At 42.4% G+C, this 16,990-nt stretch overlaps 1 protein-coding gene across 3 annotated transcripts in view; it reads right to left on the reverse strand.

The window, feature by feature from the left end:
- Nucleotides 1-11,100: 11,100 nt before the first annotated feature.
- Nucleotides 11,101-16,990, reverse strand: part of MCCC1 (methylcrotonyl-CoA carboxylase subunit 1) — a 61,900-nt gene continuing 56,010 nt past the window's right edge. For all 3 annotated transcript variants that reach the window (XM_068281094.1, XM_068281092.1, XM_068281093.1), the window contains 4 exons: nucleotides 16,031-16,168; nucleotides 15,214-15,321; nucleotides 12,665-12,736; nucleotides 11,101-11,315 (listed from right to left, as the gene is read on the reverse strand). In XM_068281094.1, coding sequence (XP_068137195.1) covers nucleotides 11,205-11,315; nucleotides 12,665-12,736; nucleotides 15,214-15,321; nucleotides 16,031-16,168 — 429 coding nt within the window. In that variant the 3' untranslated portion in view covers nucleotides 11,101-11,204. The remainder of the gene's footprint in view (nucleotides 11,316-12,664; nucleotides 12,737-15,213; nucleotides 15,322-16,030; nucleotides 16,169-16,990) is intronic.

The raw sequence follows: 16,990 nt of genomic DNA on the forward strand, positions 1-16,990 counted from the left end.
TTGCGGTTTGCGAAAGTTCGCACGAACCGAACCCTCTGCGAAAGTTCACTTGAAAATCAGAGGTTCGCGACATCTCTAATCCTCGCCTGTTAAAAGGACACATCCAGGGTGGCGAAATCATTAATAAAAATTACCTTCTTGTCTTCTGCCTGTTTCAATGATCCTAAACGCAGTGCAATTATTTTTCTTACTCCCTCCACCAGAGTATCAGGGTCCAAGCTGGAGTCAATTCATCAACGCTGAGGTTATCTCGGATATGTTGTGGTGTTAGCCCTTTTAAGCGGCGATATTTTATTTGGTTCTTGAACTGGTTTTTGACAGCTGGTATTGAGAGGGAGAAGTGGATAGTGTGATGGTCTGACCAGGCAACAGGATTCATTTCCACGCTGGCTATTGACAAACCAGTATGAAATATAAGGTCGAGTGTGACCTTTCTTGTGAGTAGCAGAGCTGATTGCTTGGAACAAGCCCAGTTCATTTATGGCACGAGGTAGCTCTATTCCTAATTGAAAAAAGGGGTCATCCATCCATCTATTGAAATCTCCAAGAACAATCCATCTAGGGTGTTCCAGTGTTAGGTTGCATAGGAGATCTATTAAGGAAGGCCAATTCCTTTCCTGGTGGGCGGTAGATCAGCAATATGTTTGTTTTTCTTAGCTGAAAGTTGCGCCCCCATGCATTCAAACAAGTTGGTAGGTCCTACAGTAAGTGGTCTGATTTTCAAAGCTGATCTAAAGCAAAGTGCAATGCCTCCGCCCCAGCGTTCTTTCCTGTTGCAGTGTATTACGGAAAAGTGTATTGGCACGGTGGCCTCCAGGGTGGGGCCAGCTGGTTCAGAAAGCCAGGTCTCAGTCAGGCCAGATCAGAAGACTCTATTAGATTGTGTATGATTGCTGGTTTGTTGTTTAATGGTCTTGCATTACAGAGAACAGCCTTGATGGGGCTTCCCTGGGAGCTGAGGTCTGTGATTGAGGACTCCAGGAGGGAACAGTCTCCAGCTGTGTGGCTGTCATCTCTGCTGGATTTTGTTGGAACTTTTAAGGTTGTTGCCTGGGTGTACTCTGTAGATTTTGTCAGAGTTATTTTGGTTCTGCAGCGAAGAACATCTTTTTCCATGTTCTGGGGACCATCTTTTGGTCTTTCTGAGGATTCCAACAGACTTAAGTAGAATTATTGTTGATTTGTCAATTGGATGAATATTTCTTGGTTAGTATACAGTGAGAAGTGTCTCTGCTGAATATTGATGTTTACACATTAGAATGGACAAAAGAAACAGCTCAGGGCTCCTGCTGATATAGGCCCTGTTTAGAGTAATACTAGTCTGTGTGGGGGACTTGAAAGGGGCTTATTTATTTTTCTAAAAATATTTAGTGCAAGAAAAATTATTTAAAAACAAAAAATGATGCCCAAAAGCCCCATTTTTAAATAATTTTTCTTGCACTAAATATTTTTAGAAAAATAAATAAGCCCCTTTCAAGTCCCCCACACAGACTAGTATTACTCTAAACCAAGCTTTCTCAACCAGGGTTCCCTGGAACCCCAGGGTTCCTTAAGGACTCTGCAGGAGTTCCTTGGCATTTTACCCCATTGTGGGAGAAGTATAATAGAGCACACTATAATAGGTGGTACTGTAACAAGAAGCACTAAATTGGTGGGGGGTCAGGAGACAGTATAATGAGTGGCAGTGTAATAGGAGATAGTGAAATTAGCAGCCTAACCTATTTAAAGACCATGCCTCCTGAAAAATAAATGTAGGGGTTCCTCGAGACCAAAACATTGTTTGCAGGGGTTCCTTGAGATCCAAAAGTTACTTGCAGGGTTCCTCCAGGGTAAAAAGGTTGAGAAAGGCTGCTCTAAACAGATGTGAGATGTGTTTTTATCACATATAGAAGAAAACAAGATACTGGACGGGGAAACGTCACATACATTTATTTCATCTGTCCATTCAGCTACGTGGCTGAAGTTGTGTCTGTGAGGACTGCTTTACTTTTTAAGAAAATTGGTTTAAATTCAACTGAGAACATGCCCTGCTTATCTACTAGTGGTTATGCTGTTTTAGCTGCTGTTTCATACATTCATGAGTTTGAATGTTCTGCCACTTAGTGGCCAGTGTGTGTACAGCAATTAAAGTGAATTCTAACACCTTGTTTTTGTGTGTGTAAAGACAAAGGCTTCCCAGTAAAAACCCAAGCAAACTTGAAATCTGGACAAATTATGAATGAACTGTTGCTCTAAATGGTCTTTACTTTACATATTGTTTCTGCCTGCATTTTTGGAAGGATTGCTATACTGGCATTCGCTTCAAATTCTGGCCAATCAGAATGTACTGCTCCGTAGAGAGAGAGAGGACAGGGAGCCAAGTTTCATCAAAATCAACACATTTTATTGATTAATCTACTTAAGCGGGCTGCAGTCAGGATAAAGATGCCGTGTACCACAAAACTAACGTGTTTCCAGTCCTCCTGGGTGTTTAGTTGTAGGCATTACAACATAAGATCATGCAGAATTTAAATCCCCTGAACTCCTCTATTGCTCCACACGTTTCTCTAAATTCTGTATGGAGACCATATATTTATTAGAGTACATGGTAAACAAGTAGAGCCAAGGTAACCCAAAAACATTTTCTTCATGACAACAGAACTAGTAAAAATGTGTAGATACATCTGCACTCAATAGAATCTACAAAGACGGGATTGAACAACAATATAAACCCAATATATAGACAGTTTGGTCAAAGAACCAGTGGTGCCAAATGGATGTAAAATAATTAAAAACTTAAAAGGTAATGACGGACTTACCTCTCCAAGAAAAAACAGCCACCAAAGGTGCCTCTGGAGACACCAAACAAGACAAACTACTACTTTTGTGGAGATACTCCCTTGTGTTATATTTTGCCTGATGAAGGGGGTCAGCCAATGAAATCCATTGCAACATTGTATTAAGTACCGACTGTTTTGAATAAACTTTTTTAAAAACCACTATCGGTGGCTGTTTTTGCCTGGAGAGGTTAAATCCACCATAATCTCTCAGTTTTACACTTTTTTATTTATTTCACATCCTTTTGGCACTTGTGGTTCTTTGACCAATTTATGTTTTGTCCACCCTTGGTGGAGAGGGTTACCCTTATCAACGTACAGAGCAACTTTTGTACTCAAGTGGGGTTGGGTTCATTTAACTTACAGAGCAACTTTTTTTTACTCAAGGGGGATTGGGTTAATTCCCCCCGCCTGTACAGAGGTCATTACCACTGGGATCAGCCTGTATTCTCACTATTCCATAGGAGAAGGGTTTCATGTCAACCCCATGAATATTACAAAAATGTTTGGATCCAGTCGATAGATTATGAACTGTGCAATTGCCTTCTCCTTTACAGTATTCAGCAATCTTGATTCTCAACTAATAACATTAAATGACAACTGAAGTGAGAGGGATATGGAGGCTGCCAGGTTTATTTCCTTTTAAGCAAGGGTTTATTTCCTTTGAAGAGGATCAGCAGGGCTGCCAGGCAACTGGTATTGTTTAAAAGGAAATAAACATGGCAGCCTCCATAGTCTTCTCACTTTAGTTGTCCTTTAACTACAATCTTACTACTTACAGTTAATATATTGCTCAAAGTGAACCTTAAGCCAGAAAAAAAAAAAAGGAGTTTTACTCACCTGGGGCTTCTACCAGCCCCCTGCAGCAGTCCTGTGCCCTCGCAGCCACTCACTAATCCTCTGGTCCCCCGCTGCCAGCTAGTTTCGTTTTTGCCGACAGGCCCGTCAGGACTGGCCACGCGTAGCTTTTTCCGCATTCCCGACTGTAATTAGCGCTATTGCGGGCCGCAACGCGTACAAAAATACGCGTTGCCGCATTATGCACGCATAGATATGTGGCAACACGTATTTTTGTACGTGTTGCGGCCCGCGATAGCGCTAATTACAGTCAGGAATGCGGAAAAAGCTACGCTTCGCCAGTCCTGACGGGCCTGTCGGCAAAAACGAAACTAGCTGGCAGCGGGGGACCAGAGGATTAGTAAGTGACTGCGAGGGCACAGGACTGCTGCAGGGGGCTGGTAGAATCCCCGGGTGAGTAAAACTTTTTTTTCTGGCTTAAGGTTCACTTTAAGTTGCACTTACCATTAATGTTTTAAAACCATTGTCAGATTCTGTACCCTGCAATATCTACAGGTCCAATAGCCACATCTATGGAGGTATAACTGGAGCGACTTGATGTACATTTTCAATTATAGTTATAGAGTTTATGCCCAAGATGATGGCTCTACCTGCTGGATATTTTTGTTAGGTGGGAAAAGAAGGCTGTTTGGGGATTTTTTTTTTTTTTTTTTATATTGCGGAAGTTGTATTTGTTCTTCAAAATGTTACCATTCCTGTACTATTCAGTAATGTGAGAGAGATAGATAGAAATGTCTCTTTAGAGTCTTTTGCCAGATTTCTATAGTAGGAGGTGTCACTGCAGGAGTCAGACATGAGACTCCAACTGACCAGAAAGCGGATTCCTGGCGGCATGCATTGGAGAGCAGAAGAATCAAGCACTGCTCTCCATATGCCAAGCGGGACAGTTGACATGGCGGCCACATGCATGCTGCTCGGGGGGGGGGGGGGGGGGCACACACAAAGCCCACAAGCACACCAGGAATGTGTTCTCAATCTTCACTACCCCACACACATGCCAGCCAAGAACAGTAACCAGCTCCCCCCAGCCTCAGTGATGGCTCCGCTGCCAGGGTCAGTGCAAACTCATATCTAAGGCTCACCCATGGGAAAAAGCATGAATTCCACAGGAAAAGGAGATTTTTTTTTCTTTATACAGGAGTTTACATTGTATGTCTGTTAAGTAAGCTGCATGTGTGTAGAGGCTACACAGCATCCAGGAGTGAGATGGTGATTGGTTGTGAGGAGGAGCAGTGAAGGGCGCAAAGGGAGGGAGAGTAAGAATAGAATGCGTAACAGTGGCAGACAGTTTAGGTGCAGGAGAAGATGTGTGGGGGCAGTATTGGCGGTTTGGGGTGCAGAAGAAGAAGTTTGCAATGAGGGGACGGTATGGAAGTTTGGGGTGCAATGTCACTATCAAAGGAAACACAGAGCCATTAATAAAATTACCCCTGAAATGTCACATGTACCTCTCCTACTGCTTCATTTCCTAACCTCGGCTAATACTTGAGTCAATCGTAAAAGTTGGAGGGTCAGCTTATACTCAAGTATAAGCCCACTGGCGAACTCAGGGGGCTATTCCGGGTGTCTGGAACCTCCCCCCTGCACTGAGCTGTGTATTCAGCCAGGGAAGCCCGCATAATATAAACAGCCTCATTCTCCCTCCCTTCTTACTTCTGGTGCCTCCCTCCAGCTAATAGAATGAGAGAGGCAGCCGAGCTTCCCTCACAAGAAGATGCAGCCTACAGTGAGAGAATGTTGATTATGGAGTCCTGGACTCTCCACAGCACAGAAGTGTCAGACATGATGAAATTAGAGTGCAGGCAAGCTGGTAAATATGCACAGCATGATGCAGAGCTTGCCTGGACTCAGGGTCTGTGGGCAAACATCTGTCTGGTCTCTCCCCATTGTTATAATGACTGCATGTGTGGATAAGGTGTGGATAACAAGCTGAAAAGTTTTTGACAGTCCCTAGACTCCAGGAGGGCTTCTTTCTGACTTGTGTGAGAGACTGACAGGGACAGGAGTCCGATTACAGGCAAGTAGCCTGTGTGATGTGGGACTTCAATACAGATAAGTTCTCTGCTCCATCTCCGGGGCTATTCTCAATTTCTCCACTCCTCTCTCTGGGCTAGTGCAACGCCAAAATGACAATAGCAATCGCTAGCAATTTGTGAGTGTGATTTTGTGAAGTGATTTTCAGAGCGATTTTTGAATGAATTGCTCAAAAACATGCTACATGCAGTATACCTGCGATTTTGAAAAAAATCACAATGCTGCTGTGGGAACACCCACATAGGGTAACATTAGCCAAGCGCTTTTCAAATCACTGTTGATTTGAAAAACGCTCAGAAGCACTCTTGGTGTGCACCAGCCTCCTTCATTCACCTTTGTTTCCCTCTTCCCCTAGTGCTGGCTGGCTGACTGTGTGTTCTTGTCTTACAGGAAAGCTAAATAAAAGTGCAATTCTGGTGAGGCAAAATATTATTATTTAGTATTTATATAGCGCCGCCATCTTCCGCAGATGCATATATCCCTGCATCATATGGGTATCGCTTGCGCTATATGAAACTATGTAGCATATTCCACTGAATTGTCCAAACTAAGTCTATCTCCTGTTCCTCTCTTGGGGAGTTGTTCCAGCGCTGTACCCCGTTCACATTTGCTGCTACCAGAAGCCCTCAGAAACACTAGTGTCCTTGAGTACTTCCAAAGATAGGCAGCTCCGTAATACGCCAGCGCACTTTTGTGCATGGGCAGTATGGAGCCACCTGTATTCGGAAGCACTCGAGGACATAAGTGCTTCTGGACCTTTCAGGAACCCCCCCCCTTAAAAATACTGCGTTTGCCCCTGAAGCCAGCCCGAGTACATATAGTACTGACATCGATGCTTTCTGAAAGCCGTTTACCCTTTCGTCTTAAAAGGGAATAGTTCTCTATGGGTTGACACCTAATATACCTGTATTCTAAATCATAAATATGCATTCCAAAACAAACAAACTAGAATTTGACGTCCATTAAAATAAAACCCTCTACCGTGTAAAATACTGTTACTGTTGTGATTTCGGGATTAAAAATAGTTCTGTATTTACAAAAGGAAACAAAATCTTCATGTAAACCCATCAGTGAAAAGGTTTTTAATTGCTTGTTGTATCCATTTCCTTTCTTCACTTGCCTATTATGCTGTCCCCTCTACAATTAGTTCATTTTTTTAATCCCTAGACATTTAAATTGATGCAATGATCATGGTGGTTCAGATACTAATGTTCCAGTAGATTGTTTGCAAACCATTTGTTACATTTCTCACATGTCCGGTTTGTTTTCCGTTTGCTTTCAAAGCTTTATTTGTATGCCTGACAAACTGAAGGCCATATTCACATGTAATAAGGCAGTAATAAGTCTTACTGTTCCAAGTGATCATCTCATAGGCCTGATACTCTTTGCCAGTTATTGTAGAATGTTAGAGAAAAGAAAACTTAACAATGGATCTTCTAATATCTTCATCTATCATTAAAGCTTCCCAGCACTACATTGCTATTTGTATCCATGGTCTTAAATTGTTTAGTTGTAAGTTCATCACCTATAAACTGTGCAAATTTGGACAGAGGCGCCAGGCAGGTTAAAATGATCTAAAAACAACTAAAAAGGAGGAGTACAGGTGGACTTACCTCCTGAAATGGACAATCGAGATTGTTCAAATCGCAAATAACAATTTATTTTGGCACTCCGCAACGCGTTTCGCAGGTATAACCCGCTTCATCAGGAAAGAAGTGCAAGCTCAAAAAGGTCCAATAGGGGCAATGCGCCTCTGTAACCCTGTGCACCAAGTCTCTGCACGGAGTCCACTTGCCAGCCAGCTGAACTTAGCTCACTACAGCTACAGAAAAGCCTTCTTCTGGTCTTGACCAGCCAGGTCCTGTCATTTCCCATTCTGGCGGGCCAAAGTCCAAAAATTTAAGTAAAAGGGAATCTGAAGTGAGAGTTATAAGATGGCTGCCATATTTACTTATTTATTAAAAAAAACAAACATACTAGTTGCCTGTCTGTCCTGTTGATCTCTTTGGCTGTTTGAATCATACACCTGAAACAAGCATGCAGCTAATCTTGTCAGAAACATCAAATCTGCATACGTATTCATGGTCTATGGCTAAAAGTACTAGAGAGAGGATCAGCAGGACTGCAAGGCAATTGGTATTGTTTAATATTAAATAAATATGGCAGCCTCCATACCCATCTCATTTCAGGTGTCTTTTAAAGAAAAAGCCAATGTTGGTATTGCAGTACAGTGTCACAGGAGACAAAAAAAAAAAAAAAAAAAAAAAAAAAAAAAATCACATTCAAGCACACCATAATATTCAAGACTGGCCATTGTTTTGGATTATAAGTTGGTCTTGTATTGGTGTTATGGTTTGGTAAACACTTCAGTTAATGCACAGGTGTGGAATTCCAGGCCTGGAGGGCCAGATCTATGCCAGTGTTTAGGATGGGCTGAGAAAGAGAGGAATGTGTACTACCTGATGGACCACACCTTTCCTGATTCATACCCATCAATTCATTTGTGTCAAAAATGTGTTAGGATCTCAACTCTCGCAGGACCGGTTTGATAACCCCGAGTTAAAGGGAACTGAAGGTGAGAGGGATATGAAGGCAGGTATTAATTCCTTTTTAAAGTGACACTGTAGCGAAAAAAAATATGATATAATGAATTGGTTGTGTAGTACAGATAATTACTAGAACATTAGTAGCAAAGAAAATAGTCTCATTTTTATTTTCAGTTATTTCGTTTTTTTATAACATTGCATCATTCTCTAATATTTGCAGTTTTCACATTACAGTCAGCAATCTAAATGATTTCACAGAGCAGGCTAGTAAACTTTTGAACTGTCCTCTGCAGAAAAAAACAAAGTATAGTGAGAGACACTTGAGATTACAAGCTTCAGAAGACAAAGCTCTCTGGAACTTTGAAAGTTATGGAGCTCAGTGGCTCTTTTGCATAGATAACTGGAGTTTAACTCTTCCTGTACTGGAAACAGTATTACGCCCCGTCTACACGGGGAGATGTGGAGGCGATCCGGCGGGATCGCCTCTTCCGCATCCCTGCGCGTCCGCGCGTGTGTCGGATTCAATCCACCACTCGTTCCCGCCCGGCGCCGCTTATCTTCCCTCGTGGGGAATGAGCAGGGAATCGGCAGCTCACAGATCGGACCTGTCGGAACTTATCAATCGAGCCGCATCAGCGGCTCTATTGATAAGGAACATCGCCGCCTCATCTACGCATGTAGATGAGGCTTTAGACTCCTATCTCTGCTGATAATGCTTTATTTCTTAGCTGTACTACACATACAAATCATTATATAAGTAGTTTATTTTCACTTCAGATTCCCTTTAAGCAATACCATTTCTTTGGCTCTCATGCTGATCATATTAGCTGCATGCTTGTTTTAGGTGGGTGATTCACACACTACTGCAGCCAAAGATCAGTAGGCATACTACCAGTATTCTTTAAAGTGAAATACAGAGTGGCTGGATAGTGTAATGGTTAAGCGCTCTGCCCCTGACACCGGAGACTAGTGTACAAATTTCGGCACTTCCTATTCAGTAAGCGGTTCCTGGGCAAGACTCCCCAACACTGCCACTGTCTACTGAGTGAGCTCTAGCGGCTGCCTTTAACAGGTTTTAACTTGGACAGGAGAAAAGCGCTATACAAATATAGGAATTATTGCTTCAATACAATACAATACAATAACATTTCTATAGCGCTTTTCTCCCATAGGACTCAAAGCGCTTAGGCTCTCTCAGATTCAGTGATTAGTAGGATGAAGTATTCACACAACAAAAGTTATATTTCTGCAAATGCCAAACTGAACAGGTGGGTTTTCAGTCTGGATTTAAACACGTCCAGGGATGGAGCTGTCCTGATCTGTTGAGGTAAGGAGTTCCAAAACGTAGGGGCAGCATGACAGAAGGCTCTGGGACCAAAAGATTCCAAGTGGACTCTGGGTATGACTAGATTATTAGAACCTGTTGATCTGAGAATGCGGGGATTGCTACGCAGCTGCAACATATCTTTCATGTATCCAGGGCCTAGATTATTCAGGGATTTAAATGTCAGTAGGCCGATCTTGAATAGGACCCTCCATTCTATAAGTAGCCAGTGAAGGGAGTGCAGGACTGGCATTATGTGGCAGTGACGGGGTTGGTTGGTTAGCAGTCTGGCAGCAGTATTCTGTATCAGCTGTAGGCGGTACAAGACCTTTTTTGACAGGCCAGTGTAGAGAGCATTGCAGTAGTCCAGTCGGGATGTGATGAAGGCGTGGACTAAGGTTGGCAGATCTTCTGGGGGTATGAGGTGCTTGATTTTTGCAATGTTCTTCAGGTGAAAATAGGATGATTTCACCACAGCAGATATTTGAGTTCTGAATTTTAAATCCCCATCAATTAGAACTCCCAGGCTACGCACATGATTAGAGCTGCGTAGATCCATGCCTCCTATTCCCAGTGGTGAAGACTGCAAGTTAAGTTGTTTTGTTGTCATGCTCTGCCCTCCAAATCAGGACTTCAGTTTTGTCGGCATTTAGTTACAGCCAGTTGCTTCAGGTTCCCTTTAAAGGAATACTTAAGTCAAAAATAAAAAATGATTTTTACTCACCTGGGGCATCCCTCAGCCCCCTGAAGCTGTATTGTGCCCTCGTAGCCTCGCTCCCATCCTCCTGTCCCCGCCGGCGGCTACTTCCGGGTTCGGCGACAGCCGCCGACAGGCTGGGAACGCGAGTGATTCTCCGCGTTCCCAGCCACTATATCACCCTCTATGCTGCTATAGCGTATATGTTATCCGCTATAGCAGCATAGAGGGTGATATAGCGGCTGGGAATGCGGAAAATCACTCGCGTTCCCAGCCTGTCGGCGGCTGTTGCCGAACCAGGAAGTAGCCGCCGGCGGGGACAGGAGGATCAGAGCGAGGCTGCAAGGGCACCATACAGCTTCAGGAGGCTGAGGGATGCCCTAGGTGAGTAAAAATCATTTTTTATTTTTGACTTAAGTATTCCTTTAAGGTATGCATTCCTTATATCTCTCAAGTGAAGCTCATCTCCATTTTTCTTCTTAGCTTTTATATCTGAACTGCTGAATGGTTTAATGGAGAATGCTTAGGAAGATGGATGCAGGTACGATTTCTTAACACAACACATACAAAACATTTTTTTATATTGCGCTTTTCTGCTGGCGGGATCAAAGCGCCAGAGCTGCAGCCACAAGGACGCGCTCTATAGGCAGTAGCAGTGTTAGGGAGTTTTGCCCAATGATTCCTTACTAAATAGGTGCTGGTTTACTGAACAGCGAGATTGAGAATTCAACAGATCCAATGTAGGGAATTATTCACCAACAATAGAATTAAAGCTAAAGCAGGTTCATTGCAGTTATTCAGTTAATCCAAATATTCAAGACTCAGTTTATTTTACCAAGATGATTTATTGTGCAAAATAACGAGAGCCACATGGGAACAATATATTAATACGTCTTGTAATAACACAAGAATACATTTAATGGAAATTGTCATTCAGAGTCTTCCTCAAACTCAACAAGTGGGGCGTATCGGCTGGCTTGGACACCTTCTTTGAAGTGAACCTTTTTGATGGTACCAGCTTTCGGTGCTCTTATAGTGTGCTGCAAGTAAAAATGGTAATCATTCTCAAACAGATGCAATATAATTACCTAACAGGACTTAAACCAATATATAGTATACACACTCCCTGAGGGCTCGTTTCCACTATCGCGAATCCGCATGCGTCCAACGCATGCGGATTCGCACATGGTATGCAAGTGAATTGGCCTGTTTCCACTGTTGCGTTGGTGATGTGCGTTTTTTTGAGCGGTGAAAAAACGCACAAAAGAGCCAACAAATTCGCCGGAGAGTGGAATGCATGCGAATCGCATGCAATGTATTTAATAGGGAAATCGCATGCGTTTTCCCCATGCGTTTTGTGCCGCGAATTCGCATAGGTACCGATGTAAATTCACACAGGCAGTGACATGGTTAAAATCGCATATACCCTCACCTATGCGAATTCGCATGCGAATTCGCGGCAAAAAACGCATGGGGAATCGCAGCCGCATGCGATTTCATCAGCGGTGGAATCCAGGCGATTCCGCACCGCAACACTGGAAACGAGCCCTAAAGGTGATTTAGTGCCAGGGAGACAATTGATTTATCAACTAAATATCTGGCTACCCATGGGCTAAATGAGGAGCTAGACTTATCTATATTAAAAAAAAAAAAAGTTTATTGTTTACATATGTGGTAGTTATATATTTATCCTGAGTTTGTTTTAACTTTCACTGATTTTTAACTGATACTTGAACCAAATTTTATTTTTGTATATGGGGGGGGGGGAGATATGCGGGCTTCCTGCTCGAGATCAGTAAATCCATTTGTTAATGTAAAGGTCAATGACTTTATCAAGAGCAAGGCTGTTTTCATAGTGGCCATCAGATCGATTTTGCAACCAAAAACGTATCTGGATAGATTGATTTAATCAATATAATGCATATTGACTTTGATCTATTTTTCTGGTACAATTGTTTTTGATGTGGAGGTCATCTGACAATACGGGAAGGCCTCCAAAATTTGCTGTGATATTATCTGCTTCCTGGTTGGGAGGTATGAGTCGGGTGTGAAGATAGGATGGGAGTTTAGAATAAAGCTGCTGGCCTCATGCATGTTCTGCAGTCTGTCTTCCATATCTGCCTACATGCTATTTCAGACACCGTGGTATAGTAAGTGCAATTTAGTGTTTTTTGTTGTTGTATAATAAAAAGTACTTTACTTTCTTTGTGTTAAGTGTGTCCCAATGTGTAGTAGTTGTTTTGGGAAATGACAACTTTGAGTTTAGTCAGCTCAGAAGTATGAGACGGTCATATAATACCCATTGTTACGAGGCATTTATTTGATCCACCCAAACTGGGCCAGATCATGTGATGGTCACCTATAGATAGCATCTTTCAAAAGTATTTACCTCCATCTTCATAGCGTTCATGACCATCAGCGGATCTCCAGCTTCCACTTTATCTCCCACCTTGACAAATACCTAAAAACAAAAACAAAATGTATAAATGACTGGTATAGCACAATTATTGCTACTACAGTGTGTCACAAATTGATGTTCTGTAAGGGCTCTTTCACACCAGAGCCCTTTTCCTGCGTTTCAACGCAAAGGCAATTCTTTGCGTTAAACAAGGTAAAATGAAAGTCCATAGACTTTCATTTTACCTTTCACACCTGACGCTGCGTTTCAGTGCGTTGCGGTTCGACGCACCCGGCGTTGTCGGGTTCAATTACTAGCTACTGCCGCTAAATGCGTCGCACCACAGATTCCTGATGACACGACGCAGGCTATTCAACGCGTGCAGGAGAACAGCTCCTGCACGCGTTGTCTAATGTGAAAGAGGCCTCAGTAACCGATTAAAAGAACTGGAAAAACAAGAGACCTGCTATAAACAAATATGTAACTTTTGCACTTTGACTAGAGAAGAGAGACAGCCTTACCACTAAACTTTTCTAACTTTCATTAGAATGCTCTTGTGCCCCTTCCCTTCAGACTGCAGTCTGAGTGCACAATGGAATATAAAAATATTTTGCAAAGCACAAAATTTTAAAGAGGTTACAGTTCCCTCCACAGTACAGTACAATGATTGTATAAATTTACACGAAAAGTAAACCAAGTGGACGGTTTCCATTTTAGGTGTTGGATTAAATTTACCTATTGTCTTGACATATATGCAGATTTAATCCAATAGTGATTTGTTATACGAGATCTGACCATATTTTGGAGCCATAACTGACAGTACATTTCTCAATGTGGCATTCTGGCATTTCATTTAAAAGGTTATCGTATATTTAATAAGTTATTGTTAGATTCTTATTTTTTGTCTATAAAGTATATCAGCACTCCAATTTTCAAATAAACACGCTCTTTATTGAGCCATTTGTCACCAGTGTGACACCAGTGTTCAGCAATGGTATAGTCAAAATACTGCTCTAGGAGAGTGGTTGATCTAGACTAGAGGGACTAGCACCGTAACGAAGTATTCTCGTCCACCCTCTCCATGCAACACTGTTCCCATTCTCAATATATGTCCAGATGAATTAGCACCAGGGGTAGGGGGTAACATAAGTTACAGTTAGGAAAAGGTTTGTGTGGGGCACTTAAATATTGTAATACGCTGGTGTTTAATACTATGTAATTGTCAAACTACTTCTAATGGAGGTCTCTTGTGAGTGAAGGCTCATACACACATCAGACCATGGTCTTTGGAAAATGAAAGATCACAGACCAGTTTTACCCCCTTCCATGTAGTATGAGAGCCATACCTACACAGTCTATTCTATGGAGCTGAACTCCCCATCAGAAAAAAAACTTTTCAAGATGCTGCACACACAGATGCTCTACAGACACAAAAGATCAGTAGCTGCAAAAGATCTGTTCCTGCCAAAAATCCAACCCTGCAAATTGCAATGATAGTCTATGAGATCTGCAGATCATCATACACACATGATTTAACTGACAGATCTGCAGATCTGAAAATCCAACCTGGTGGATCTGATCTGCAGATGAATGTCAGTTAAATCATGTGTGTACGATGATCTGCAGTTCTCATAGACTATCATTGCAATTTGCAGGGTTGGATTTTTGGCAGGAACAGATCTTTTGCAGCTACAGATCTTTTGTGTCTGTACAGCATCTGTGTGTGCAGCATCTTGCAAAGTTTTTTTTCTGATGGGGAGTTCAGCTCCATAGAATAGACTGTGTAGAGTATGGCTCTCATACTACATGGAAGGGGGTAAAACAGATCTGTGATCTTTCATTTTCAAAAGACTATGGTCTGATGTGTGTATGAGCCTTTAGAGTGAGAGAGTGAGAGTGAGAGAGTGAGAGAGTGAGAGAGTGAGAGAGTGAGAGAGTGAGAGAGTGAGAGAGTGAGAGAGTGAGAGAGTGTGAGAGAGTGTGAGAGAGTGTGAGAGAGTGTGAGAGAGTGTGAGAGAGTGAGAGAGTGAGAGAGAGAGAGAGAGAGAGAGAGAGAGAGAGAGAGATTGCGGGCACAGACCGTACTGTGCAGGCCCACTATGGTCTGTGCCTGCGCAGTATGCTGCTGGTGACATCAGTGGGAGCGAGGACACGGCAACGCAGGCGAAGTGGTTTTCAGACTTTAGAGTCTGAAATTCCAGAAGTGACCCGGAGGTGGAGCTGGAGCATCGGTGAGTGGCTGTGCAGGCACAGGATGTCTGCGGGAACCCATTAGGAGCCCAGGGTAAGTTCAACTCATTTTCCCTCGACCCCCTCTATAGTATTCGTTTAAATGCATGCTTTAGAAATAGAACAGCTGTTATGAAAAACATTAGTGCAAGGAAGAATACCTCCAGTTTTCCAGTGAATTAAGTGGTATACAACACTGCTAAAATACGATGCTTACAGCATATGAAAAAAAATGCCTATTCCAGTATTCACCCTTTTATAAACAGTCCAATATTTTTGCTCAGTGTACATTATATTGTAGTAGCAATTACCTTCTCTATTGTTCCCGTCATTGGTGCTACAGCCCCTCCTTGGCTTCCGGATGTGCTTACTTCAGAAAGATATTTAGGAACAGGAATACCCAGCTGTACATTACCTTCCTGTAGCAAGAATAGACAGCACTGTACAATAAAACAAGGTCTGCATCACGTAAGGAAACATACAGTGTGTAGACTTGTGCCATTGTGAACCCAAAATAATTCCTGCAGTACACTAGAATGCATTTCATAGCAATAGAATATTAGCCCCTGCACTGTGGAGGCCACACCATAGTCATCTGGTCTGATGGATAAACTGGGGTTATACATTAAAATGTTTGAGCCTGCACACCTAAAGTTCTCATTTAATAATGATCGGATTCACGAATAAAATAATATTTCAAATAGGTGTTATCTTTAGAAATGGATTTAAATTGTTATGCTCACTACATGGCAGGAGAAAAGGGAAGAGTACTCCTAATTTAATCATGCAAATCCTGTCAACAGTAAGGATTACAGAGAAGTGGAATACACAGTTTACAGTAAAGGTTACCCAATCTAAACTTGTAGGAGTCACAGTACCTAAATACAGTCCTGGCATATGGCACTGCACCGTGGTAGAATTAACTTCACTGCTTGAAAGCAGTGTCTACAAAAAGCGTATCTTAGTACTGTAAGAGCATTAGAATGAGCCCATTACGATATTTCTGCACATTATGCAGAGACCCCCTGACTGACTGTCTCCAACTGAATTTGGAGTATTTGCAGCAGAAATAGAGAGAAATCTAGAATCTATAATACATTTAACAGATGTTGTTCTAAAGCAGATTACCACTGAAAAGAGATGGATAGTGTTGTCAATAATAATAAGCTTGGATTTGAAAACTGCGCCATCCACACAGCATTTTATGAAAGTCACACCACCGTCACTCGTGAGCTCTCCTGAAACTTTCACCACTTTATCTTGAACCTGTAACAAACAAATGGCAGTCAATAGAGATTAAAAGCTTTATCACTTTAGGAGTATCCAAACAAGAAGACATATGTGGAAATGCAGCATAGGTTGGTGGCCAAATGTGTAAGGTGGGGGGGAGGAGGAGGGGTGTGTTGGCACCTAAAAAAAAAAAAAAAAAAAAAAAAGAACAGAGACAATGGGAGTTCAAATAGTGCAATATGTAACTTCAGTGAGATGTCGTAAGTGCAATGTATACTACTCACAAAAATAGGTTGCATGAAAGTCAACCAACTAATAAAGCAGGTGGAAATGTTCACTTGACTCCACTCGGGGTGTACTGGATGTGGTCACACTTGAGGAAAAAGCACTCTGCAGCCTACCCAATGGTATGCACCATGCTAAGGTGGTAGCCCTCCAAACCTCATAGGTTGTGGGGGGGGGGGGGGATTATACAGCATAAAAAGGGAGAAGAGGCACCCAAAAGGTATATAAAACTACCGGTATGTTAAATACACTAATATCGAAAAGGGGGAGGTGGCTTACCTCAACAAGTGTGACATAGTCAACAATATTTATTAAGCATAGGCAATGCATTTCGTGGGTCTGAGCCCACTTCCTCATGCCAAATACAGTGCCAACGGGTTAATGAGATGGAGTATTGAGACCAAATGCCACACAGTGTAGGGACAAATGAACTGAACAGGCCAGAAAAATCTGGCGAGTCTAAATGTTTCCAGCTGGAGAGGCAATGCCAGCCCTGAGTGTGCATGGCTGCCTGTTCACTAGTATTAGGGCCCTTTCACACGGGCAGCTGACAGATGCTACCAGTGCTGGACA

This window comes from Hyperolius riggenbachi, chromosome 4, assembly GCF_040937935.1.
Source record: "Hyperolius riggenbachi isolate aHypRig1 chromosome 4, aHypRig1.pri, whole genome shotgun sequence".
NCBI lineage: Eukaryota > Metazoa > Chordata > Amphibia > Anura > Hyperoliidae > Hyperolius > Hyperolius riggenbachi.